General features: G+C 60.4%; 1 protein-coding gene across 14 annotated transcripts in view; it reads right to left on the bottom strand.

Moving 5' to 3' along the window:
- The window catches only part of PIP5K1C (phosphatidylinositol-4-phosphate 5-kinase type 1 gamma), a 47,894-nt gene that overhangs the window by 2,819 nt on the left and 21,134 nt on the right, over positions 1-23,941 (bottom strand). Inside the window, exons 2-19 of one of the 14 annotated variants that reach the window (XR_014056579.1) lie at positions 21,746-21,777; positions 20,233-20,325; positions 18,329-18,459; positions 17,388-17,505; positions 16,846-16,998; positions 15,200-15,499; positions 14,053-14,258; positions 12,330-12,413; positions 11,460-11,508; positions 9,408-9,492; positions 8,444-8,605; positions 7,610-7,748; positions 7,459-7,491; positions 6,977-7,088; positions 6,146-6,250; positions 4,329-4,449; positions 2,912-2,989; positions 263-346 (exon numbers count right to left, since the gene is read on the bottom strand). Coding sequence is in view for 11 of the 14 variants with exons in the window: in XM_081499782.1 (XP_081355908.1) it covers positions 2,513-2,989; positions 4,329-4,449; positions 6,146-6,250; positions 7,459-7,491; positions 7,610-7,748; positions 8,444-8,605; positions 9,408-9,492; positions 11,460-11,508; positions 12,330-12,413; positions 14,053-14,258; positions 15,200-15,499; positions 16,846-16,998; positions 17,388-17,505; positions 18,329-18,459; positions 20,233-20,325; positions 21,746-21,777 (2,288 nt within the window). In the remaining 3 variants the exon portion in view is untranslated. Of the gene's footprint in view, positions 1-262; positions 347-2,308; positions 2,990-4,328; positions 4,450-6,145; positions 6,251-6,976; positions 7,089-7,458; positions 7,492-7,609; positions 7,749-8,443; positions 8,606-9,407; positions 9,493-11,459; positions 11,509-12,329; positions 12,414-14,052; positions 14,259-15,199; positions 15,500-16,845; positions 16,999-17,387; positions 17,506-18,328; positions 18,460-20,232; positions 20,326-21,745; positions 21,778-23,941 lie in introns of those variants that run through there. The other 13 variants (XR_014056580.1, XR_014056578.1, XM_081499787.1 and 10 more) reach the window with 13 other exon arrangements.

Raw genomic sequence — 23,941 nt, 5'->3', positions numbered from 1 at the left:
GCGGGTGAGCGCGTAGTGGGCTGGGGCCAACCCCCACCCGCCCGGCCTCCCGTGGCTAATGCCACAAGCCAGGGACCCCGGGAGCCGTGAGGGCTGGACACAGGCCATGGCGCAGCAGGACCCGGCTGCCCCTCCCACTGGAGACCTCAGTTTCCCCATTGGTCCCAGGGGTGTCTGGGGGCCAGGCCCTCAGGCCCTCCTGGGCCGAGGCCTTGATCTGAGCCCCGAGTGGGCCCGGCTGGCCAGCCATGGGCTCACTTACTGTGTCGCTCTCGCCGTCGGAGGCAGGCTGGGCCTGCGTGCTATAGTGAAGCGGGGAGTACACCCAGCTCCTCTCATCGGTGGGCTGCAGGGCAGGTGGGCAGGTGGGCGGCACGTGCAGGAGGGGTGCAGAAGAGCAGGGTGCGAGGAGGCGCGAGAGGCGACAGGGAGGAAGGAAGGAAGAAACAGAAATAAAAGAGGGGGACCCCCAACGTGGGATGAGTGGGCGGCTCAGCCCCCGTGCCCTCTCCCTGACAGGGCCTGCCCCAACCTGGACGGCCCTTGGGCCTGGTGGGGCGGGGGCCGGGCCTCCGGGGCTGAGTGGCCAGAGCGTGGCAGGGGGCAGGGTGGGCAGCGGGAAGCAGCGCGTGGGTCCAGGCAGAGCCGGCACAGCGGGAGGGGGAGGCGGGCAGGGCTCGGTTTCCTCTGCTGTCCGCCCACCCCCCAGCCCCATAACCTCTGCCCTAGCCCAGCAGCACCCCAGCTTCAGGCCTGCCTACCACTGGGGACTGCCAGCTGGAGCAGCGCCCTGGGGACCCGCTGCGGGGTGTACTGGCTGGCAGGGGCACGGGGTGGAGCCCACTTCCTGCCCTGGCACACACAGATCTGCTCCAGGACCGAGGCAGGTGCCCCCCAGAGAGCAAGCAGCAGAGGCCTCTCTGCTCCACGCCTGGAGCACAGGGACACCTTCCTGGGGAGGGGCACAGGCAGAGTGGGGATTGGCCACCAAGGGGCCCCTGGGCCTGGCAAGGGCAGGCTGGTCTTTCTCCAGCCATGTCTGGGCAGGCTGGGCTCAACTAGGGAGAGGACATATACTTCCCCAGTCCCCCTTGCCCTTCCTAGGTCTGCTCTCACCACCAGAACCCTCCTGGGCCTGGCAGCTCCCTTGGGGCTCCCCCAGCCACCTTCTCGTCTTTGCTCTTTTCCCCTACTACACGCCGGCCTTCAACATCCCACAGCCAGAGCACACACCTGTCCTAGCCACATCCCCCTGGCTGTCCCATGGCCTCTAAACCCACCATGGCCCCCGAGACCCAACCCTCCTTGGCCCAGTTGGGAGGATCATCAGCAACCAGCCTCTGCCTTCCTGCCCCTCGGGGTCCACCTGTTCTTGTACCTGCATAGCCTCTGCCTCTACATTTGCTCCACCCGACCCTCCCCACAGCTCACAGGCCACGATGGTACCCATGTGGACCCAGAAGGCCCAAGAAGGCTGTGTCCCCATGTGGGCAGGTTCCCACAAAGGCACCCAGAGCCAGGGGAGCAGGGCGAGACCCCAGTGAGGGCCCTGCTCGTGCCTTCAGGGGGTCACAGAACCATCAAGCCATGTCTGGCCACTTGGGAGCCCAAGGTGCAGGTCCAGGCCTCTCTGTGGCCACAGAAGGTGCTGACATTGGGGTGGTGGCCCTTCTGGGCTCAGAATGTGGGTGACACAGGGGTCCCCAGGAACCCTGTGATGAGCTGGCCCTGGGTGACCCACAGAAGTTGAGTCCAGGGCATGCCTTCCCCGCACAGCAGGCCTTGGGGTCCAGCCTTCCTCCTGCCACTCCCTTGCCTCCTTCTCCACCCATCAGCCCCCAGTATCTCATTCTGTGGTGCCCCCAGCGAAGATAGCCCTTCCTCTTCCACCTCCCCACACCCTGGCCGCATCTCAGAGCCCGCTTGACCCTTTCCAGATGCCCGTTGCCATTGGCTCCCCTCCCCATGGCCCTTGGGCACCATGTGTCCCAGTTCTGGGACCATCTCTGGGGTGCAGTGTCCCCGGTTGGACCGAGCAAGGAGGAGATCTCCCCTTTTCAGGCTTGCTCGGCAGCGCATGACACCCTGAGACACTCAGAGGGACCACTGACAGGGCTGGAGTGTGGCCTCTGAGGAGCCTCACTTTGAGAACACAAAGTCTCGCTTTAGATCTGCGCCCTGTTCTGCCCGTTGAGTGCTGTCTCTGGGAGGTCAGCTGCCTCTCTGGGCCCCCCGTTTACTGCTCACGATGACAATAACGAGCACTAACAATGCCACTGCCACACAACATCCCACAGCATCCCAGATATGCCGGGCGGGTAAGTGTTTATTAGACATACGCCTGAAGTTTGGGACCTAGATTTTGTGTACACTACATGCTCGTGGGCTACCTGGGGAGCCAAGGTCTGTTTCTCCATCTGTGAAATGGGTACAGAGACACCAACTCCTCTCTCCTGTAATTAAGAGCTTGGCTTTGTGGTCCTTCCGCTGACCTGGGAGGAAGTCACCCCCTTCAGGGGACAGACGCTCCGGGAGTGCTGTCGGCAGCAAGGTCTGAACAAGTGGGAGCTGTCCACGTGACACGTCCCTGACCCAGGAGTGCTGGGAGGAGGGGCAGCAGTGGCTGGGGGCTGGGGGTCAGATGCCGACCCTGCCACGGCCAGGCTGTCCCTGGGAGGCCCAGCGGTGAGCCTGCAGGCGCCATGACGCCCAACTCAACGGGGAGTAAACGTCCCCACAGGACGCCCACAGCCCAGCGCCCCATGCGGGCCAGCATGGCCGACCTCAGCCGCAGCGATGTTTTCCCCATGTCCCTTCTTGGAGGAAGAGGGACGACCAGGACTTGTGGCTCCCTGCTGCCCAGGGCGCGGGGTGGGGCCTGGCTCCCTGGAGGCCTGCCGTGGTCACTTACAGTCCCTGAGGAGCTCAGCGTCACGGCCCGCAGTCGGCGATGCCGGGGAGAGTAAATCCAGTACCTCCCATCGGTGAACTGGGCGGGCCGGGCGGGCGGGGGAGGAAGCAAACAGAGGACAGGATGAAGTGATAGGACGAGGCCATGGGAGTCTGGCGGGTGGGCAGGCAGGCAGGCGGAGAGGGCATCAGGTGGGGCAGGTGAGCTGACGGCCAAGCGGGAAGAAGGGGTGGGCGTCCCACTGGCTTTCTTCTCTGCTGTGTGCAGGGCCTGGCTGCAGATCTGGGTTTCACGCCCCCGACTCCTGACAGGACATGGCCCCTGGGGCCGCCTCACACACAGATGCAGAGAACAGGACAAGATCAGCCCCGGTGGGGTGGGGATGGGGTGGAACACAGGGTGCGCTCGCTCGGTGCCCTGCAGGCCAGGCAGCGTTGGCTTGGAGACTGAGAGCAGGGGCTGTTAGAAGCAGTGATGTCAGCAGGAGGGCCAGGCTCACCCAAACAGCCCCGAGGCCCAGCGCTGGGCAAGGGCAGGGTCGGGGGTCAGACGTGAGAATGAAAGTCTGGGAAGAGGACAGCAGGCGGGGCTGGTGTTTGGCTGTCTCTGCTATAATTAGGGCCATCTGATCCCAGAGCAGGGCATCCTGGGGAGACAGCTCAGGACCTACTGTTAGGGTTGGGGCGGTCACTGGACTGGGCTTTGAGGGCTCCCAGGCCCCCTCCAGGACCCACTTCATCCAGGTTCCTGCCTGCCTGTGGGAGATGTGAGGGGGAGGAGATGGCCAGCTCTGGAGGGAGGTCCCAGGTACCCAGGGGAGGGCCCCCTCCTGCTCTGATAGACCCCACCTTGTCCAGGAGCAGCTGTGCATCCTCATCCCATGAGGTTGGCAGCGTGGAGCCCACCTGCCCCTCGCCTTGGTGCCCCGGCCTCCTTAAGCATGGAGCCTGCCCACCGTACCCACAACCCGGGGAGAGAGAAGGTGTGTGTCATGCCAGCCCCACGGTCGGCCTGGGCCTCCCCCAGGGCCAGGGGGCGGAGCACGCCAGGACTCCAGACGCCTCCCCAGGCCCTGCTGGGCTCAGGGCCAGACATGGTCACGAGGCCAGGGAGGACGGTGGGAGCGGGGCCCTGCCACATCACCTGAGAGTGAGCGAGCCAGGCACATGGACCTGAGTGTGAAAAGGTGAGCACACACTCATGCCTGTGCCTGAGTGAGTGCACCTGCAGGTGTGCACGAGCGCCTTGAGTGTGCGACGAGTCAGTGGGAGAGTGTGAGGGAGTGGTGTGCCTGTGTGTGAATGGGGGTGGACATGAGCATACGTGGGTTTGTACGGGCACGTCTACACACACGTAAGCACAGGTGAGCGCCGGTGGTCGAGAGTCCGGCGACGGGAGGGAGCCCTGGGGGACTTACAAAGTAGATGTCCGTGGCAGGTGCGTCTTCCTCGTCCGAGGCCTGGCTGGCGGGCTCGGAGGCCTGGCTGGCGGTTTCTGCTTCGACAGCGGCAGAGGCACAGGCTGGGGACGCCCCCTCCCTGAGGACACGGGCAGGACATGGGAGTCCTGGGGGAGCTCTGGAAAGCACGCATCTCCCCCCCGCAGCCCAGACCCTCTCCACTCCCTCCATCCATCATGGAGACCACAGACGCAGGAAATTCAACGGCAGGGGTGGGTTCTGCCTGACACACTCTGGTTCTCTCACAAAACAGAACACCCCTAGGCACTGTTGCCGCCAAGGGAACCAAGAGCCCGGCTCCGAGCAGGTGGCCTGGCCCCCTCCACTCACTCAGGGGCACGCCTGTGGGCAAATCCCCACCTCACCACTCACTCGCTGGGCAACCATTAGGACTATACTCTTTCTCAGGGACTCAGTTTCCTCACCTGTAAAGTGGGGACATATACCCACCCTGACAGGCCAGAATCTTTTGCTCCTCTTTCTGGAGCACTTCCTAGGTGCCAGGCCTGTTTGAGGGCCTGCTGTCCTGTGTTGTTGTTGTTTATTTGCTCAGTTGTGTCTAACTCTCTTGGGACCCCATATACTGTAGCCCACAGGCTCCTCTGTACATGGGCTTTCCCAGGCAAGAATCCTGGAGTGGGGTGCCATTTCCTTCTCCAGGGCATCTTCCAGACCCAGGTAACTAACTCACGTCTCCTACACTGGTAGATGGGTTCTTTACCACTGAGCCACCAGGGAAGCCCCTGTCCTGTGTTACAGATGAGGAAACTGAGGCGCAGAGTAAAGGTGGGGAAGGTGCCGGAGGCCATGGCAGGCAGCCACGTGATTAGTGAGAAATTTCACTTCTCGGATGAGAAGCTCAAAACCTAATAAAGTTAGAAATAAGTACCAAAAAGGTAAACAAAAAATCTTAAATACTTGAGACACCCCTGAGATGCCTCAGTCTAGGGTCTCGCCCTTAGCACTGCTGACAGTGGGTAGGTCATTCTCTGTGGGGCCAGTCCTGGGCACAGTGGGGTGTAGAGCAGCCTCCCTGACGCCCACCATGATGCCAGCAAACCCCCAAGTCGTGACCACCAGAGATGTCCCCGGACATCGCCCGCTGTCCCCTGAGGGCAGAATCACCCTCAGGTTGTTGAAAGCCACTATCTTAATTCAAAGAGGAAATTTTAAAAAAAAAGAAAGAAAATTTCTAGCCATCTGTACCTGAGCCAATATAAAAGAACTGCTTCACCTCAAACTCATGGGACAGGGCAATAGCAACACTTACAGGAAAACACATAGCCTTAAGGGCCTCATTGTTAAAGAAAAGAAGGAACTTAGGCACTCAACCTACTGGAAAAGAGAAACAAGTGAAAAACAAACCAGAAGCAGCTAGAAAGAAGACATTACTGGTGAGTTACACTGAATGAGATAAAAACAGAACACAACAGGGGACCAAACTTGGTTTTTGAAAACCTTGTAGGTTACTGTCGTGCAAGCCCCGACAAAGCCAAGAGGATGCAGAGAGGAAATGTGGCAGGAAAAGTGACCTCAGAAGACAGGGTGGCTCTGAGTCCTGGAGGAGGAAACCCTTCCCAGAGTGAAAGACCCACACTATTCCCGGCCTTCCGTGCTCCCTTCCCAAGCTGGAAGCCCCATTCCCACCCCTAGCTTGTGTACTACTTTTCCCAGTCTGCCCTGCGGCCAGCTGGCTACGTAACCACGCTTGGCCAATGGGACCAGAGCAGAACCCGAGACCAGGAATTAGTCAATCGACTGTGGGGACCACTCACCCTGCATCTTCCTCCTTGGGGACCACGATCTCCACGCTGCATGTGGGCTCCACCTGAACTGTGATCTGCTGCAGGTCCTCCTCCGCGTGCATCTCCTCCTGGGGCCTGGAGGCAAAGGGAAGCCGCGCCTCAGTTTCCCTCCTCACCCCCCTCCGCCCTGGAAGCACCTGCTGAGCTCCAGGCCGGTGTCAGCTTCCAGTCCCAGTAAGAAGCTTGGAGCTCCAGGAGGTGCTATCTCTGGGCACCATCTGACCAGGGCCCTGAGCTGGCCCAGCTCACATCTGGTCCCTGGCCGTTCTGCCCACCTGGGGCTGCAAGGTGGCAGTGACTGACCATCCACCAGGGGCTAGCCTGTGACTCTGGCACCAGCTGGGACACAATGAGTGAATGGGGGTCTGGATCCTGCCCACCCCCTGGGGGCAGCTAGGCACCTGCCTGGGGCCTGCACTAGGGGGCTGGGATGGTTCTGGGGTTCCAGGCCTAGATCCCTGATGTAAGTGAGTCAGAACATGCCAGCAACCGGGTGTGCAGATGGCGCACCTTCCTGGATGGCATCACCAGAGAGCAAACGGGTGGCTGACGTCAGAGCAGGTAGCTGGACGGAGGGTGATGCACATGATTTTTTTTTTGCACCATGATTATTTTTCCAACTGGCAGAAATCACTCCCCCCAAAAAAGTAATTACAGAAAACAACCCCTCTTCACTCCAGTCCTGTTATAAGATCAAACAACTGGGAACAACCCACATGCCACATGCCCGGGAGGGCAAGTCACAGCCTGTTAGAGGAAGGGGACCAGCACCTACTCTACCTGCTCATACAGGTGACGTACCGCCAGCAGGTGACAGAGCAAAGGGCAGGGCGGCGCCCAGAGCGCATGCTGGTTGAAATGAGAGGGAGAGACAGGCCCGAATGTGTGTCTCTTTGTATCTTCATAAATGTCTCTGGCAAGAGACAAAAAAAATCTGTCCGTGGGTTACTCCCAGAGAGGGGAGTGGGCATGGGGCAGGGGGCAGGCATTTCTGTTTTCCCGTTTGTATTTCTTAGAATAAAAATATTAATAAGAAAGAGAGAAAGAAGAACCAACAGCCAAGTGTGGGAGATGAATCCTCTGGGTACCGAGGTGGAAGACAGAGTCCGAGTGACCCCATATTCTCTGCGCTTCTAGAGCCTGACTGGAATCTGTGCTCAGAATGGTGTGGTCAGAGAGGAAGGGCTCTGGTGGGGAAGGTGGAGGAGGGATGGGGGCAGGAGGTTGGGGGGAGAGGGGAGAAGAGACAGGAGAGAAGGGAGAGGGCTGGGGTCTCATCTCACCGGCCATCCTGTCCCGAGGACTGCGTGCGCCGCCTGCACAGAGACCGCAAACACGTGGAAAAAGTGGGGTGAGGCCCCTCCCAATCAACGTCCTGCCCACCCCACGACCCCGCCCGTCCCACGGCCCAGGTACATGGTCAGGTCCACTCACCTGTACCGCGGCTGCTCCGACGACTCCGAGGGGGACCGCTCTGGGATGGAGAGGGATGTGGAGGACAGGGTCGTGGCGATGGAGGCGGTGGTGGCCTCCTCAAAAGATGGCGGCGTGCAGGGCAAGAGGTCCGGCCGGCCTATGGGGAGGAGCAGGTGGGCACTTGTGCAAGCCAGGCACCCAGGGCTGCTTCTGTGAGGCCTCTGAGCTCTACCTGCAACTTGGCTCACCCCCAACTACCCATGCCCTCTCTCTCACCCACCACCTCACACTGTTGTCCCCACCAGCTTCAGGAGGGGAAATACGCTCCCATTTCCCCCCTGGCGTAAGGCCTTCCAGTACCTATCCCCTGTTCTCAATTAAAAACTCCCTTCAGGGTCCTGCTCCACTGGCCTCTCTGCCTCGCTCTGCTCTAGCCACACTCCTCATTGTTCCCCGTACTGTCCCCTGGGCCTTTGCACAGGCAGTGTCTCCCTTCCCTGATGCTCTCCCCTACCACACCTGCCCCTCCCTGCCTGGAATCTCTGACCCAGGAAATGCGAGGGACTTTCCTGAACACCAGGCTGACCCCATTAACCACTTCATCCCCCCAGGTCTCCGTGCATCTCTGATGTAACGAGAGCCTGTCACTTGAGGGTGGGGGGTGGGGGGTGAATTCTGTGCTCAGCTCTCACTGTGACTCTTCCAGGGACCCACTCCCAGCTGCTCCCTACTTCTCAGCTGCAGATCTTGGGCTGAGGGGGGTGACTGTGACCCAGCCCCTCCCATCCAGGTTGGGCCCAGTACAGGGGCCCCTCCCTTCTCAGCCCCCTCGTCTCCCAGCCACCTGCTCACCCTCGTCCTCCAGTGTGGGGTAGCTGCGGGCTCCCCGCAGATCATACTGTGCATCCTCCCGCTCGCTGGGGATCTGGCTGGCGGAGAAGGCGGCTGTGGGCCCCAGGGGCTTGACGGCCAGCAAGGCACCACGGCCCTTCTTGGACGGTGAGGACTTCAGGGCTGCAGAGGGAGGGCGGCTGGTGCTGGGGAGCTTGAGCCCCGCAGCAGCACCCAGACAGGGCCCCACAGCCCCCAGAGCCTCCTCTGTACCAAAGCCTGGCTGCCCCACTGCCCCACCTCCAGCCTGTCCACCAACACCCTTCACTCTTGCTCTTGGTAGGGGAAGCCTGCCCTACTTTCCAGATGGCTTGCCTGCGGGGGTGGGGTGGCAGTGCAGGAGCCCAAGTGCCCTGTCCTGCCCACTGGGAGAGATGGGATGAGATCCCAGGGACCCAGAACTCCCACTCTAGCCCCCTGGAAACAGCAGTAGGATCAGCAGCTGCCAATGTTTACTTAGCACTTTGGGGCCTCAGCCCCTGAGTCTCAACCCACCCGACTCTCAGACATGGAAGCCAAGGGCCTGGTTCCCATCCAGGCTGCATGGCCTTGGGGTCCCTGAGTCCCCATCTGCAACAATGGGTCAAAGGAGGCAGGAAAATCCTGACACACCTTCCATACCACCTTGACCCCACCAACGCCTATCACCAGCCTCTCCCACGCCTCCAGTGACCACTGCCCCATACACAGTAGGTGTTCAGTTTGCCTTACACAGCTATCCAATCCCAGAGGCTGGGGAACTCCCTGGGTCCCCAGCCCCATGCCATGTTCCTGAGGGGCCACCCCAGTTGCCCCGTTCCCTGGACCAAGTCCTTGACTGCGTCCTAAGGCTGGTGAGTGGAGGACCAGGACCCTGGGTTTACCCTGCTCTTCACCTCCCACTCTCCTCCCTCTGCACCCCCACCCAGAGGGCCCGGGCACTCACAGGAGTTCTTCCGGAAAACCGTGTTGCTCATGAACTTGAAGAAGCGCTCGGCATAGAAGCTGGGCCGGTGGACGGAGACTGTGTCCTGGGAAGGGAAGGGCGGTCTGAGGGAAGGCAGGGGGTGAGGGCTGGAGGGGGCCCACAGGAGCCCCCGTGTCAGGGCTGGTGTGTCACCTTGATGGGGAGGGGACCCCAGGAACCCGTATTGATGGCAGAGACAGGGAGGCAGGGAGATGGTTTCGTGGTAACTGTGTCCATGTTTTTAATTGTTGACCCTCATGAATAAAATGGGTATTCAAAGAGGTAACTGAATAAACATCAAAATCAAGAAACTGGAAAGAACCTCTACAGCTGGGGGGTGGAAGGAGAGTGCAGCCGACCCTGGTGCACAGGAAGGCTTGTCCCGGGGGCAGGCAGACCAGGCTCCCGCACTCATGGTGGGGTGACCCTGGCCGCGTACTGCTCGTTGGTGCCCCGGGGGGGGACTCAAGGCTGCTGGGCAGGCCCAGACGCAGGGCTGGGATGCCCGTGAAGCAGGGAGCCCGGCACACAGTTGGGGTGCCATACTGCAGGGCCCCTGGGCGCACACCCTGGCTATCCCTGGATCCAGTCTGCTCACTTGCTACAGCACCGTCTCCCCAGCACTGCTGATTGCAGGCCAGTTGTTCTCTGGGGGTCCATCCTATGCCCTAGGGTGGGGGCAGCATCCCTGGTCCCCACACACTAGATCCAGTGTGACCACCAGAGACGTCCTCAGACACTGCCTGGCGGCCTCCCCCGGCTGTAACGTAACAGAACGCATCTGGACACAGGGCATCCCATCCCGGCCTGCCCTGAGGGGGTCACATGGCCACGGGGACCCGTGCTGGCTGATGGTGAGTGAGCAAAGACAGCAGGAAGAGGGGCCCTCTCTCTGGCTGGAGCCGAAATGGGGGCTACCATCTGGGCCAGGGGCCAAGGGCAATGCCTGGGGTGTACGGGGATACACAGGAAGAAGATGGCCACCAGTACTGTGGGGCCACTCTACCAGTCTCAGGTTTCGCACAACTGGAAGGTTACTTTTTTTGGCCGTGGTGCATGCATGGCAAGCGGGATCTTAGTTCCCCACCCAAGGACCAAACTTGCGCCCCCCCCAATGATGGGAGCTTGGAGTCTTCACCACTAGACCGCTAGGGAAGCCCCTGGATGGTTACTTTGATGTTTGGGCCCCTTTGGAGCTGACCTCGATCTTCTGACAGGGTCACGACCCCTCCATCTGCTCTCTCCTCTGCTGTGGGTTCACCGCACAGAAGGGTTTCCCGCTGGCCCCACCTGGGGGGAACATTCTGAAAGCTCCCCCTGGACCCTCGAAACACTCTGAGGCGTAGAGGGGAAGGTTGTTGGGACCTTGGGTTTTGCAAACTGCACACACACAGCCCTTAGCACTCAAGTAAGATGGCCTGTGGGGGCTACAGGGGGAGAGGCCTCTGCCTGAGGGTCCACAGCCGGACTAGGGCCACAGGTAGACAGTTTAACCCTAGCAGTTGGTCCTCATGGTATTTTACACTTTGAGGTAATTCACTGCAAGGGTTTACGGGTGGGCTGTGCTCACAAGAAGACACAAGTTTCCAGATTTTTTTGAACAACTGAGCCCATCTGTGTAAGCAGGCCCCCACCTGCAGGGTCAGCAGGGTCAGAGCTGTGCAGTGCTGCCCCTGGGGTGCCACTGGGGCCCAAGACCCCCTCCATATCACACACTTCCAGAATGTTCTCTGTCTGATTGGCCCCTGACTTTCCCAGCCTGTTCTCACTTCTAACTCACTGGGGGCCCCCAGTCCCCTCCTTCAGGAAGCCTGTATGCTAAGCCTGTGCCCTCACGGATGGCTTGGGCCCCTGCTCGGGGGTCCTATGGCTGCCTCAGTGTCTTGACTTGGCCCTGACCCCCTGGCCTGTGACCATGGCTTCAGAAAAGTGGACGTGTCCCTCGGCTCTTTAGTACTCAGGTCTTGCCCAGAGTGATGGTCAGGATATTTGTAGATGGATGGACAGAATGAACAAGTGGAGGATGCTCACCCCATCGTGGACGAGAGCCTTCCAGGTGTGTTCCAGCTTCTTGATGAACCTGCAGAGGAGAAAACACCCAGGACGTCAGCCACACCTCCAGGTCTGGGGGAGGTCTCTTCCAGCCGAGCTCATCCCAGGGAACACAGGTGGTCTCCAGGGACCTTTGTGGTCATCATGACTGGAAATTTTCCTGGCATAAAGGGGGCAGAGGAGCCCTGGTCGAGAGGAACCAGGCCACCTGCTGTACCAGTCAGAGGCCACCCTGCTCTTTCCAGCCCCCTTGACCCCTCCCCACTGGCTGGCTGCTCCCATCACTGCTGCTCTGTAGGAGGAAGTGGAAAGGCTGCAGTGCGTGGCCTTCCATGGGGGATGGAGCCCGCCCTTCCTCTCTCCCTTGGCCCAGGCTGAGCCTGTCTCCTCCCTGCTGGAGGGAGCGCCCAGTGCCCCAGCCAGGCTCCCGTACCACACCTGGGCTGGGGAGCATGTTGCCACCTCCAGACAGCCCCCTCGAATGCCTCTGGGCTGCAGGGGGAAGGATATCCTCCTTGACACACACCCCTGCCCTGGGATGAGCTCTGGCTGCCAGCCCTTGGCTGTACTACCCGTCTTGCTCCACCCGGGTCTCCATGGAAACCCTGACCTACTGCTCGGAAAGCTGCCTGCTCTGCTCCACACTGGGAGGGAGACACCAGCAGGAGCTGAGGTAGCCCAGTCTTGGCACACAGCAGGGCCCACAGTCAGCCAGTGACACCCTACACTCCACCCTGCCCTGTGCCAGCCCTGACCTGTCCCTGACCAGGCTCTCACTGGGGAGTGGGGAAGTCGGGCCAGGGGCATGCACCCACCCTGAGGAAGGCAGGATGGGGGGCGGGGACCGACCTGTAGGATTGCAGGATGTCGATGATTCCAATGTGCAGAAGCAGCCGCTCTCCTCGACCATTCACAGCGGGGATCCCCCCCAACCTGAGGAGAGGGGTCAAGATTGTCAGCACTCATGGAGCCAGCCCAGGGATGAGCCCCGTCTATCAGGAGCACAGGCTGGAGGTGGCCTAGAGCCCAGCCTGGTCTGGGACTTAGGGGCACAGAAAGAGAGGGATGAGTGGGCAGGAGTGATGGAGCTCAGGGCTTGAGGATCCACACGTTCCCTGTAGGTGGCCGCCTGGCTGGACCCTCAGAGGGGCACCTGACACCTGGGAAGCCCATCACAAAGAGGGATCGAGTGGCCTTCTTGGCCCACTCATTGAGTCAACGCTGTACCACCAAAGGGTCCGGGCCATGAGACTCAAGTGCACGCATACCCACACATGCACACACGGAGCTTGCACACATACACAGGTGCATGCACACCCACACGTGCACACGCGGAGCTTGCACACTCACACACGTACATAGGTGCATGCATGAGCACATACACACTTTGGGCGCAGGCTGGGGTGTTAAAGCTGCTGCAACCCCAGAACAAGCCCGCCCGTGCAGTTAGTGGGGCCCACGAGGCAGCAGCTTCCTGCACGCCCAGGCCCCCAACAGGCTCTGCCACCGCACTCCGCACTGCGCTCACCTTCGCACCTGCTGTCTCGCCTGGCCTGGCACCAACCCTACAAATGCCAGATGGCTGAGCTCTGGGCCCACTCAGGTCCCCCCCACTCATCCCAGGCAGGCCCTTCAGTTGGTGGCTCAGTTTGGTGGCCAAGCTTTAGCCTGTTCCCCAGCTGGCTGTGCACCCTGATGACTACCACCCCCTGTAAGGACTGGACAAGGTCTGGACGTGGAGGGTCTAGCCAGCTCCCGCGTGGTTTGTGCATGGTGATACAGGGTCAATTGTGACACCTGTCTACAGTGGCGGTTCCCATCAGGGGTGACCATCCCTGGGGACACCGGTGCTGTCTGGGGACAGCTGTGGTTGTCACAACCAGGGTCAGGAATGCTGCTCCACCCCTCACAGTGCCCAGGACACCCTACGAGTGACCGGGGCCTGCATGGTGTGGGGGTAGGGATGCCCTGTGAGTCTCTGTGCCTGGGCCCCAAGGGCAGGACCAAGTCGGCTGTTTGGGGGGTCAGGGGGCACACTCTCCTCTGGACCCTCTGACCTGGCTGCTCCCACAGCCACCTGGCATCACTAGGGAAGAAATGTTCTCGGCCTCTGCACCCCACCTCCCCGGGGTCCTGGGCAGGGATCTTGCTGTGAAAGAGTCCCTTGTCCCCAGCCCTTTCCACCTTCTCCTGGCTGCCTTCCAACACCTTTCCAGCTTTGCTGTCTATGGTGAGGCTTTAACGCCCCTGGGTCCAGGGCGGGGGTACCTGTGTTTCCCACAGGGCTGGCCAGTAACCTCCGTCTACTGACTGACTGAGTCGGATGCCAGGGTCAGAATACCTGGCCATAGCTGTGTGCCCAATATCTAACTCTCAGGGCCCAGTGGATGGGAATGGGTAGGCGCTGCTGGCTTACAAACCAGAAACCAGGAACCTGCCAGGTTCTGGACCTGGCCTTGTCCCTCTCACCTTCCTCAAGGCTCCCCCTATTCCTCCCCCCACCTGCTTCTCGCCTGGCAAGGGGGCCGGGGCAGAGATGAGAGCCGAAAGCACCCCCAGCCCCGCCACCTACGTGTCATCCGTCTCGATGGCCTCCCCGCGTGCGGCACCACCCTGGATGGACTCCATGGCTGTGGAGTAGAGCGCCTTCTGGCCCAGCGGCCGCTTCTCATCAGCTGTGCTCTGGGCACCCTCAGCCTGCCGCTCGCGCTCCTGCTGGTCGATGTTGTGGACGCCCAGAAGCAGGCTGTAGTCCATGATCTTGAAGCTCTCCAGCACCTGCGGGAATAGGGGTCAGGGACCGGCTGGCTCTGTCCCCATACCCTGACCCTAGCCAGTGCTGAGCCTGAGCTGCACCCAGGTCTGCGCCCACTGAGTCCCCACGGTCAGGTGGGGAGGTCCTTATCCCATTTCACCAACCAGGTGAGTGACAGGCCCAAGCGGGTAAATGGACCACGGTGGGTGGGCCTGGGGCGTGGCTCCTGACCTGAGGTCAGGGTGCCTCCCAGGCAGCCCCACACCCCCACCCTGGTTCAGAAGCCCGGTTCACTGGCCACCCCACCCTGCTCCAGACCATGAGGTGCAGCCCAGGACGTGGGCACTGGGGATGGGGCCTGGAAGCCCTGGGACCTGGAGACGGCTGATGGTTTTCTGGGGTGTCTGGGAGCCAGGGGTGCAGGGCAGATCCTGGAGGACACAGGCCTGGCCTGAACCCCCTCCAGACCTCCAAATCCTCGCCTCTGAGGCCAAAGGGGGCCGGGGTGGACCGCAGTAGCAAGGCCTGGGATGAGCCTGGTAAGCCTTCTTTCTCCCTAAGAAATATCTGCCTGTGAAAGAGGGCAGCTGCACAGACCTGGGTCTGAGGAGAGCCTTAAGTTTTTTTGGTTTTGCTTTTGTTTTGGCTGTGCCACATGCATGCGGGATATCAGTTCCCTAACCAGGGATCAAACCTGTGCCCCCTGCAGTAGAAGCTCAAAGTCTTAAACACTTAAACACTCAGGCCAGGCAAGCCCTGAGGTACACCCTGAGTTGAGCCTTGAAAACCTCAGGCTGCCCTGAGGCTCTGTCTGGCAGCAGGAACACAGGCTGTGGGGGCGGGGTGGGGGGTGGGGAATCTCTTTGGCTCACACAGTGCTAGCTTTTACCAGCGTCCCCACTTCACAGCTGGGAAGACGGGGCTCAGACATGGGACCCTGTCAGACCAGCCGGCCGCTCCTCACCAGGCAGTCACGTTGCAGCGTCTTGACGAGTGCAGAGAAGGTGTCGGCGTCAAGCATTAGCCCCTCGGGCATGTCCTGAATGAAGTCCAGGTCCTTGTAGGTGGGGATGCTCTTCTCCTTCTCCTTCTTGCTGGCCCGCCGCTTGTATGTGGAGCCTTTGAGGTCAAACTTGAGGTGCATCTTGACCACACGTGGCAGCACGTTGTTCATCACCACTACGCGGATGTTCTTGCCACCCGACTGCACGCAGTATAGCCCATAGAATTTGGGCAGCAGTGTCCGGGGATTCTGATTGAGGTTCTGGTGAAAGGGAGAGGGTGGGTGGAGAGGATGTCGGGAGCCTTGCTGGGACCCCACATAGTACCCTGTGGCCTGCTCCTCAAGAGCTCAGGCCAGAGGCCACCTCCTCAGGGAGCCTGCCCTGACCACCTTCCTGAGGCCTGGCCTCTCTCCTTGCCCCTAGCAGTCAGCCAGCTGAACTCCCCATTGCCCTACCTGACCAAAGGCGCCAGGAGCGTCTGTTTCTACATGGCCAGGCCCAGGGAGAGGTAGCCTTTCCATAAAGGGCCCCAGGGGGCTTCCCAAGGTGTTGGGCCTGGTTTCCCAGGAGGTCAGACCCAGGTCTCTCACCTCCCCAGTCCGCCCTGGGGGGAAGGGAGTTGGTCTGTGTTAGGCCATTTGTCTTTTTAATTTTTCTGGCTGTGCCTTGCAGCATATAGGATCCTAGTTCCCTGACCAGGGATTGAACCTGTGCCCCCTGCATTAGAAGCATGGAGTCTTAACCACTGGACCATCAGGGAAGTCCCAGGCCACTTGTCTTTGTACAGCTGGGAACTAAGAATGGTTTTATATTGTTAGGAAGTTGATAAAACTAAACAAAAAAACAGTGTCCTGTGGCATGTGAAAATTACATGAAATGCACATGGCAGCCTCGGCAAATAGTTCTATTGGCACTCAGCCGGGGTCACTTGCTCTCTCACCCTGTCTGTGGCAGCTTTCTCGCTAGAGCGGAGCTGTGAAGACAGAGGCTGCGCTCACAAAGCTGAAGACATTTGTCTTCTCGTGTTTTACAGAAAACATCTCCTGACCCCTGACCTACGGGAGCTGAGGATCCCACCCAGGATCATACATGGAGGGGTGGGTTACAGGGCAGGGGACAGGTCACAATCTGTGCAAAGTTGCCCAGGGCCTGGCCACGCCTGCCAGGCAGCAGGGAGGGCTGGCCCTCAGGCAGGGGTCCTCACATCCAGTCTGGGTGTGTATCAGGACCCCCCACCCCTGGGGCCAGGAAGTCTGAGGTGCCTGCTTCCACACCCCCAGGGGCCTGAGTGCCAGCTGATAGCCCAGTTCCTCCCCAGTGCCTGTCTGGGTCACTGGCTGTTGAGACTTGAGGCCCAAAGCCATGATTTTTGGGAGGTGGGTGGTAGGGGATGGCCACCAGGGCCCAGATGGCTATTCCTGCTTGCCACGTGAGGGGGTCCTGCAGGTGAGGCTTGGTGACCCAGGATGGCCTGTCAAGGCCTGCCCAGAGGGGACAGTTCCTGGAGGGGGTGGCTCCCAGGAGGGGTAGTTCCCAAGGTGGGGATGCCCAGAGCTCCTCAGCAGAGGGAGGAAGGCCTAAGTCCTGGGGTGGCCGGGCTCCCCACCATGTAGTAGCCGGGCAGCAGCTTCTGCAGGAACTCAGCCTCCTTGTGCATCACCGTCTTGATGATGAATTCGTCGTCGCTGGTGACGTAGAACAGGGAGCCACTGGCACCGGGGTTAGACAGCTCAATGAGCGGCTCGTTGCACAGCGAGTACTGAAAAGGGGATGGTGAATGGGTGGGGGTGGTCACCGACACCCCACAGGCCCAGGGGCTGGTGTGTGATCCCGAAAGTGGTCACGGTCGGCTCCATGTGATAATCACACAGGAGACCGTAGTGTCTGGAAGGAATGGAAGTCCTGGCCAGCAAGGATGGAGCCTGGCTGATGACACCAGGGGTTTGGAAGAGACCCGATACAGTTGAGTCCACTTGAGGCCACAGCCCAGCCCTGGGTGACAACCTGAGCAAGGAGCCCAGCAACACTGCAGCCACGCCCCTGCCCCATGGAGGCAGAGGATGACAAGCAGGTGGCGATCTAAGCCCCCCGAGCCAGGGCTCAAGCGGGTGACCCGTGTGACACAGTGGTGGCCAAGAACACACTCACCAAGTAGTCGTCTGGCCGAATCCCAAAGAGCTCCCGGAAGTAGCGGAAGGCAACAGGTGCATAGGTCTTGAACCTGAAGTCCTGGAAGTGATGGGCGGGAGTGAGGTTGCTGCCTTCACTGCAGAGGAAGCAGGGGGGAGACTGTGAGGGACCCAGGCCCATGTACGCTCCCATCCCCCACTGACAGCCGGCCTGCCCGCCCAGGGCCAGCCCCAAGGCACCCGAATAGCCAACCCAAAAAGTGACATGGGGCTCCCATGCTGGACACGGGACAAAGGGCTGTGGCCAGTCTTGAGTTGTCCTCCAATGACCACCCTCCGTTCCTTCATTAGCCCACAGTGTGGGGTGTACACATGGCCACCCAGAATAAGACCACTGCCAGCTTCTCCCACAGCCAGGCATGATCAGGGTGCTGCGCTTGGCCAATCCCATGAGGGGAGGAGAATGACTTGGGTCTTTTCCTAGTCATGCCTTTAAAGGGCAGGGGCATGTGCTCTCCTTCTCTTTCCTGTGGTTGGAATGCAGGTGTGATGGCAGGAGCCTGGGCAGCTCTTACAGCCACTGGTTTGTAAAGCAGCATAGAAGATGGTGGAGAAACCAGAAGGAATCTGGGCCCAGCAACATCATGGAGCCACCTGACCAATCTTCAATCTTGGACTGTGTGTGTGCGTGTGTGTGTGTAGGTATACATGCACATACACATATTAGAAAGAGAGAAACAACAAACTTCTGTCTTCTTCTCTTTCTAAGAGTCGCCATTCTGTTGCATCTCTCTGATTCAGCAGCAAACATCCCGACTGACACAGGGCTGGACCTCAAAGGCAAGGGGAGCCCAGGAGGGCCCAGAGCCATTTCCAGCAGAGAAAAAGGCTGAAAGAACAGCAGGGGAGTGTGTGCGTGCAAGGAGAGTGCAGAGGGCTTGGAGCGGGCCGGGCAGGTACCTGGGGAAGAAGATGCTCTCCACCACGTAGAAGTCCTGCATGAGCACGTCACGCTCCGGCTTGGAGCTCAGGTTGCCCACGGTGTAGCCGATGCCCAGCTGGATGGCCCCCTTCAGGGTAGAGGACGTGGTCTGCGGGAAACCCAGCTGCATCAAGATCCCTGGGGCCCACCCCTTGGCTGCCAGAGTCCGAGACAGGATGGGAAGCCCCCTTAGGATGGAGGGGGCAGCATCCGGCCTGCAGCTCAGCCCCCGACACCCATCACCTCCAAGGGGTCCCCAGGCAGCACTCGCCAGGCCCGTCATAGACGTGCTGGCCTCGGGCCCGCCGCTTGGCTTGCATAACCACATGGCCAGGAAGTGGCCTGGCTGAGGCTCCAACACCACCATGTGGTCCCGTGGCCTGTTTTCTATCCACGTTGTAGAAGGTTCCTACAGCTCAGAACTGCCCCGACTTGGCTGGGGTCTACCACTGCCAGGGTTCTCTTTTGGGAAGGAGGGGTACAGTATCCAGCAATGCCCAGGCTTCCCTTCTGAGACCCGGGCTCCTTCTGTCTACTCTAAAAGGGATCTGCCTCTCTGCATCCCAATCCTCCACCCTGGCACTGGCCCTCCTGGGGCCCCTCATGCCACCCTCCCTAGAGAAGTACCAGCTGCCTGTCCATCTGTCAGGACTGCCATCCATGTTACCGTCACCATGAGCCCTAAGCAACACGCCCACTATCGAGGAAAGATGCCTTGGTCCTTAAGTTACTGACTCTGGTCCCCTGCACCCCTGTTGCAGGGACAAGCCCTTCCCAAGCGCCTACCCCTCCTCCTGAAGCCCCCTTCAATCCATTCCCTCAAGATGACATAGACTGAACACAATCTTCCAGAGGAGATACGCAGACGACCAGTGAGCACAGAAGGTGCTGGGTACCACCAGGCACCGGGAAGGTGCAAATCTAAACAGTGAGACCTGCTGCCCATGCACCGGGAGGGACAGATAAGACAGACAAGCACCACACAGGATGGGGAGTGGAGTCCCCAGGCTCAGCTAGCAAGAATGGAAAATGGGACAGCCACGGTGGACAGTGTGGCAGCTCCTCCAAGGGGGTCCCAGTGGTTCCACTGCTAGGACTGCGGCCCAGGGAGGACAGTGAAGTCCCAACAATCACCTGGACACAAGCCCTCACGACAGCACTGCTCACAACAGCCAGAAAGGGTCCATCAGTGGATGGTGGGTACACAGAACATGGTCCCTCCACCCACGGGAGCATCGCTCAGCCACAAAAAGGAGAGAAGCCCTAACACTCGCTACCATGTGATGGACCCTGAGAACACGATGCTCAGTGAAAGAAGCAGACACAGAAGGACACACAGGGTGTGATTCCACTGATGGGAAACGTCCAGACCAGGCAGGTCCACAGACACAGAGAGTGGGTTCCTAGTTGTCAGGGGATGGGGGAGGCAAATGGGGACAGGGCTTTTGAGGTGAGGGAAACACTTTAAAATTGACTCTGGCGATGACTGCATAGCTCTGAATACTCTAGAAACCATCTAATTGAACACTTCTGAAGGGTGACTCACTCGCTGCACACACTCGCTCTCAGCGAGGTGGGTGTTTTTAGGAAGTGCAACCAGGCGGAGAGGACCAGCAGCAGCGGGGCCAGCTCACCACGCACAGCCTTGGCCTAACCTCACCTCACCTCTGCCCTGCTCCTAAGGGACAGGAGGAAGCTGCAATTTCCTCTCGCCCAAGGTCATAGTCAAGGCCACAGTGACTTGAGGAGCCAGGCAGGTGGTGCAGCCTCCAGCCACAAATGGCCTATACCTGACCTTCCGTGGGCCTCGTGCACAGGAAACACAAGGGGGGACAGGGCCCCCCCTTGTCCCACCCCCGTTGACTGAGGGCAGAGCAGGAACCTTCTTGTAGGTGGTTTCGCCAGATGCATCCACGCCCCGATGACCCAGCTTCTTCCCATGGCCAGGGCCGGGCTGTCCAGTCATCAATGGGACCTGGGGAAGAGGAAGCAGGAAGTTCAGAATTGGCAAGAAACCAGAATGCTCTGGAAATCCTGGCCAGAAAGGGCCTCTGTCGCTGGGCTCAGCTGGAGTCTGGGGCGGGGGCTGGGTGGGTAGGCTGCAGGGCACAGGGGCTCCTCTCTCTGGGGGCCCTCATTCCACATCTGGGGGCTACACCCAGACCAGGACCACCAGCTCCTCCAGAAAAGCAGGAGGTCAGCAGCCTGGGCCCCCTGCAGGGAGAAGAGCCCCAACTTCAGGGTCACCCCACCCCCAGCACTGCTGACTTGGGGCTAATCACTCTCTGGGGGGCATCCTGGGTGCTGTGGGGTGCAGAGCAACATCACTGCCCCACCTCTTCACTGCCAGGAGCCGCCCAGTTGTGACAACCACAGACATCCCCAGACAGGGCCGGGTGAGACCCTTTGGACTGAAATGACAGTATCTCCTCCTGGATGGGGGAGAGGTCCCGCTGGTCTGGGGGCAGACTGGTTCCTGCCAGCTTCACAGCACAGGTGTGACATCCTGGCAAAGTTGTGTGGAAGCCACCGGCCCCCATGTGTGATATCACAGGGGAAAGATGGTGCTCAGGGCCATGGGGCCTGAAGGACACACGCCTGCTCAAGAGCCAGGCTGAGGCCGGCCCGCAGATAGTGTGTACTTGCCACCATTCACAGGGCTCAGATCAGCCTGTTCTGCACACTGGCCACCAGGGGGTGGGCTCCCCTCAGGCAACATCAGTTGCCAGCCCTGCTCTGCACCCCTCGCTGGCTCCCCACTGCCTGTCAGCTGGACACCCAGATGGGCAAAGCCCTCCTAGGAAGGACCCCAGGTGCCCAGCAGTGTTTTGGGAGAGGAGCCTGGCTGGGAGGGAACATGGATGTCAGGGTGGCTCCTGCTTATAACTGGGGTCCTCTAACATGCTGCCCACAGCTCCTCAGACAACAGGGCTCACAGACGCCCCTCACAGGTGGCCTCCAGGAGAGACCGGAAACTAACAAACTAGAGACAGGGTGCCAAGGGCTCATGCAAGTGGCCACTACCAGGAAAAGTTGCCTGGGGACAGGACCAGCGGGACCCTGGGTGGGCAGGTGTGGGACAGCAGGGGGGTGGGGGGGAAGGCCGGCTTGGAGGCACTGCTGACAGGGATGGGCAGGGGGGCAATCCTCTCCAGGCCCCTCGAGGGGTCCTCGGGGCTCTTCCCACCTACCCCATGCCTCCCAGAAACTCAAGATGCTGGTGGGACAGGCAGTTTCCACTGTCTGACGACATGTGCTTATTTGCTATGCCAGCATCTGAGGCCCAGAGAAGTGCAGTGAGATGCCCAAGGCCATGGAGCAGGACGCAGGCAGGGTGGGGTGCTGCCCTGTCCACCTTCGGGAGGCAGAGAGGGTGGGCCCCCAAGGACACTCACCTCCGCTGGGGTTGTCTTTTTCTGGGCCGAACCTAAGGAAGAGAAGGGACACTTTAGTCTGGACCCTTGGCCTCTGCTGTCAGCACCGCCCCACACACGCACCCTGCGCCCCTAGGGAGGTGGTAGGGACCCCGCATGGTAAATAGGCCTGGAGACGCAATGTGGGGGTGGACGCGGAGCGACCAGGCTGACACGACTCTGCAGGCAGGGATAGTGGGAGGGCGGGTGGAAACAAGGCACAGCCCATCGCTGGGAGGGCCCCAAGCAAGGAGGGTGGACATCACAGCACCAGGGCGGCAGTGATCAGTGGCTGTGGCCCAGGCTAGAGTGACAGCACTGGGTGATGGAGAGGCAGCTGGGTGATGGAGAGCCAGCCAGCCGAGAACACTCCCGGTCCCTGTCCACATGGCCCCTGTCCACACAGCCCTCATCCACATGGTCCCCATCCCCAAGGCTCCCGTGGAAGGATGCTCCCAGTGGGAAAGCCAGCGACGTTCACCTCTCAGGACCACTACCACCCCCTCCAGCCCAGCTCCTCAGGGGGGCCTCAGGCCAAGCATGGGCCCCGCTGAGCTGGTGTCCTCACCCAGAAAGCTGGCTTCTGCTGAGGGTTATCTGTTCAGTGCGAGTGCTCAGCACATATCTGCCCCAACCCTCGGGATGTTCATATTCTGGTCCCAGAATGGGCTGTGCTGGTGGGGTTAAAACCCCTGAGATGGGGACGATCTGGATTCCCTGGAGCCCAGTGCCATCGCAGGGTCGTCGTAAGAGGGAGGTGGAGGGTCAGAGGCAGAGAGACGGAAGATGCTGCCCTGCTGGCTGTGAGGACGGAGGGAGGGGCCGTGAGCCAGGGATGCGGCGCCTCTAGAAGCCAGTGCTCCCCTGGAGCCTCTGGAGGGACGGGCCCTGCCCACGCCTGGATTTAGCTCCGCGAGGACTGAGCTGGACTCCTGACCTCCAGGACTGTGAGATAATCAACCTGTGTGGTTAGCAGGTCCAGTCTGTGGTGATCTGTTACAGCTGCAAGGGGGAACTCGTACACTGGTGTCTGCCAGGTGTCAGTGTGGAGGGGAGGCAAGTGGTGGCCAGGACAGTCCTGGCCCCACCTTCCACGGCGCACAGTCAAGAGGGGGCAGAGAAGGGTCTGGACAGCACAGCGAGTGCCAGGAGGACCACATGAAAGGACAGGTGGGGGGTCAGATCAGCAAGGGAAGGCTTGGGCTCTTACCTCAGGGAGATGGGAGTCCTGGAGGGCTGGGGAAAGGTGGGCCACCTGACTCAGGTGCTCTCAGGCGCCCTCTGGTGGCCGTAGGGGGACAGACTGGGGGCGGGGGCGGCGGCGCACGCAGCCAGAAGGCAACTGCGCTGGTCCAGGTGGGAGATAATAGGGTGGACCACGGGTGGCCACTGCGTAGCAGGTGAGAGAGAAGTGGTCAGATCGGGGAAGATCTAGAGTCAGGACAGACAGGCCATGCTCACTGGAGGCGGACTGAAGAAAAGTGAGGCGTCAGGAATGACTAAGGATTTTGGAGCAACTCACAGGATAGAGCTGCCTCAGCCAGGATGGGGGCTGGGCAGGAGAGGTGTGGGGGATGGTCAGGGGCAGGGTAGCCATGTTGAGTTGAGACCTCTGCGTGAAGATGGGAGGGACATCTGGATTCCGCATCAGGAGCTCAGGGAGGCCCTGGCTGGAGGCAGGGCTGGAGGCGGTTGTCCGGGGGCTAGAAGGGGTTTGAGCCCCAAGAGTGGACAAGACCACCCAGGAGATGTGGAGGTGGGAGAGGGGAGAGGCCTGAGGACGAAGCCCTGGGCCCACGAGTTGGGGGGCGGGCAAGGGCCACCAGAGAGAAGCAGGCCCAGGTGCCGGGTCAGGGGTCAGAACGTGCTCTCTGTCCACTGGGCTTGAGCCAGGGCTGGGTTGGGGATGGCTACTGGGGACTCAGCTTTCTCTAGGAGGATGAGAACGGTCTGCAAGCAGTGGTCATGGCCGCACAACATTGTAAAGATACAGGAAAAACTGAATTACACACTTACAAGTGAGTTTTATGGTATTTATGAATTACCTCTCAATAAAGAACACAAAACCAAGATGGCACGGCCATGGTGCAGCCAGGCTTGCTGGGGTGGGGACTCTTCTGAGCACCCTTCTGCCTGCAGTGCACCCCCACCATCAGGAGACAGGAAAACCGAGGCCAG

This window comes from Giraffa tippelskirchi, chromosome 6, assembly GCF_054371585.1.
Source record: "Giraffa tippelskirchi isolate mGirTip1 chromosome 6, T2T-mGirTip1v1.2.pri, whole genome shotgun sequence".
Lineage (NCBI taxonomy): Eukaryota > Metazoa > Chordata > Mammalia > Artiodactyla > Giraffidae > Giraffa > Giraffa tippelskirchi.
Note: the sequence above shows the minus strand (reverse complement) of the source record. Positions and strands in the feature narration are given on the sequence as shown.